The following is a 2,395-nucleotide window of genomic DNA, read 5'->3' as shown; positions in this document are numbered from 1 at the left end:
GCAATCCACTCACCTCAGCCTCCCAAAGGCACAGGATTACAGGCTGAGCCACCAAGCCCGGCTTGAGATGCTATCTTTTAAAGAGATGTTATCTATATATTACTTTTCAAAGTGGAATTGGATTATGGTAGCAATGTATACACCACCAAGCCCGGCTAATTTATTTATTTATTTATTGTAGAGACAAGGTCTTGTCTTGTTGCTCAGCCTAGTCTTGAACCCCTGAGCTCAGGCAACCCTCTCACCTCAGCCTCCCAAAGTGCTGGGATTACAGGTGTGAGCCACCAAGCCCAGCCTCTTTTCTTCCTTCCTTCCTTCTTTCCTTCCTTCCTTCCTTCCTTCCTTCTTTTTTTTTTTTTTTTTTTTTTTTTTTTAGTAGGAGTCTCACTTGGTCACCCAGGCTGGAGGGCAGTGGCATGCTCCCAGCCACCACAGTCTCAACTGCTAGGCTCAGGCGATCCTTCCTCCTCAGTCTTCCAAGTAGCTGGAAATACAGATACGTGCCACCACGCCCGGTTAATTTTTTTATTTATTGTAGAGATGAGGTCTCATCAAGTTGCCCAGGCATAGGCGTGAGCCACCGTGCCCAGCCTCTTCTCTTCTTAAAAAAATGAGATTTCTTTCCTTTGAGACCACCTTTGACAAAATGCACACCCTTTGCTTTCCTGCCAGCTTCCAGCAAGCCTTCGCATTTTCCAGTTCTTTCAGTCGGCTCATCACGACCATCAACTACCTTATTCCAACCTCCTGGCCTCCCTTGAAAGTGGATACAATTTTTCTATTTGTTGAGATGGGGGATTATGACTTTCCCATGGTTCCACAGGGAGCCAATGACAGGAATTGAATTCCAACCCAGGTTTTCTGAATCCAGGGCTGATAATATTTTTGCTACCTCACAGCCACCTGCAAGACAACCTGTGAAGAAAGCCGGCAAGGTCTTTGAGTCGATGTCTGTGGGGACATAGAGGAGGTAAAGCGTTCTGTTAGCTTGAGGCAGGGATCCTTCTAAAATGGAGAAATAAAAAAAGGGGAAATAAGTTACTTCCTGCTGCTTTGTGCTTTCTCTTTGGTGGGCTTTTTACTTTGGTGGGCTCCATGTTTAAACTTTTAGTGGAGGCCGGGCTCAGTGGCTCAGCCTGTAATCCCAGCACTTTGGGAGGCCGAGGTGAGTGGATTGCCTGAGCCCGCGGGTTCGAGACTCGCCTGAGCAGCAAGACCTCATCTCTACAATAAATCAGAAAAATCAGCCGGGCGTGGTAGCGCATGCCTGTAATTCCGGCTACTTGGAAGGCTGAGGCGAAGGATCGCCGGAGCCCAGCAGGTTGAGGCTGTCGTGGTCAGGAGCGGCCACTGCACTCCAGTCTGGGTGACAAAGACTCCAACTCAAAAAAAAAAAAAAAATGATCCTTGTGGGCTGGGCACAGTCACTCAAGCCTATAATCCCAGAACTTTGGGAGGCCGAGGGGAGAGGATTGCCTGAGCCTGTGGGTTCAAGACCAGCCTGGGCAAGCAACATGGTGAGACCTCATCTCTACAGTAAATCAAAAAAATTAGCTGTGTATGGTAGCACATGCCTGTAGTTCTGGCTACTTGGAAGGCTGAGGTGGAAGGATTACCTAAGCCCAGGAGGTCGAGTCTGTGGAGGCCAGGAGCGTTCCACTGCACTCCAGCCTGGTAGACAGTGAGATCCCAGCTCAAAAAAAATTATCCTTCTGTTCCCTGATGTTTGCATTTCTATTTTCTTTCTTTTGGAGAAATAGTGCTGGTAAAGTATACATCATAAAGGGTAAATGCATAACCTATGTAATTGGAAAAGAAATCCTGCAGTTCAACAGTTAGGCTCTGTCCACAATTGAGAACTTTTTTAATGGGCAAGAACGTTTTCTCCTCATTATCACCTCCTTAAGCTGAATGTAGCTAGGAGGCCTAGACTTGGCCTTGAGGTTTTCTTTCAAGGTGATAATGAGATCGCATTTTGTCCAACTTTGTACCTTATTTTAGTTCTTGGTATTTGCTTTATTATTTCTCCTAGATTTTAAGTTGTTTTTGCAGGGACTGTGTCATTTTCAGTGTTGTATTCTTCAGTGTCAACCAGGCTCATGCCTGGCAATAAGAAGTGCTCAGGTAGTCAGACATCCAGAGTGGGGTTTCCAAAATGTCCCTGATGATGAAATCTGAGGGGTGAAAAGAAAATAAGAGTTTATCCTATCTTCAGGGCAGAAATAGATCTATATATTTATAATGGAGCTTTTTCTTTCTCTTTTTTTGTCGCCCAGACTGGAGTACAGCCTTGACCTCTGGGGCTCAGGCAATCCTTCTGCCTCAGCTGTTTAAGTAACTGGGACTATAGGCGTGTATGACCACACCTAATTTTTTGATTTTTTTTTTTTTGTGG

The 2,395-nt window shown here is 45.6% G+C and overlaps 1 protein-coding gene across 1 annotated transcript in view; it reads right to left on the bottom strand.

The window, feature by feature from the left end:
• Nucleotides 1-2,395, bottom strand: part of LOC103254936 (ribosomal protein L18-like) — a 56,936-nt gene that overhangs the window by 2,328 nt on the left and 52,213 nt on the right. The window contains exon 3 of the mRNA XM_021709907.1: nucleotides 898-1,005. Coding sequence (XP_021565582.1) covers nucleotides 898-1,005 — 108 coding nt within the window. The remainder of the gene's footprint in view (nucleotides 1-897; nucleotides 1,006-2,395) is intronic.

Source organism: Carlito syrichta, unplaced genomic scaffold (genome assembly GCF_000164805.1).
Source record: "Carlito syrichta isolate Samal-C Ts95f unplaced genomic scaffold, Tarsius_syrichta-2.0.1 Scaffold287659, whole genome shotgun sequence".
Lineage (NCBI taxonomy): Eukaryota > Metazoa > Chordata > Mammalia > Primates > Tarsiidae > Carlito > Carlito syrichta.
This window is presented reverse-complemented; position numbering and strand designations above follow the sequence as displayed.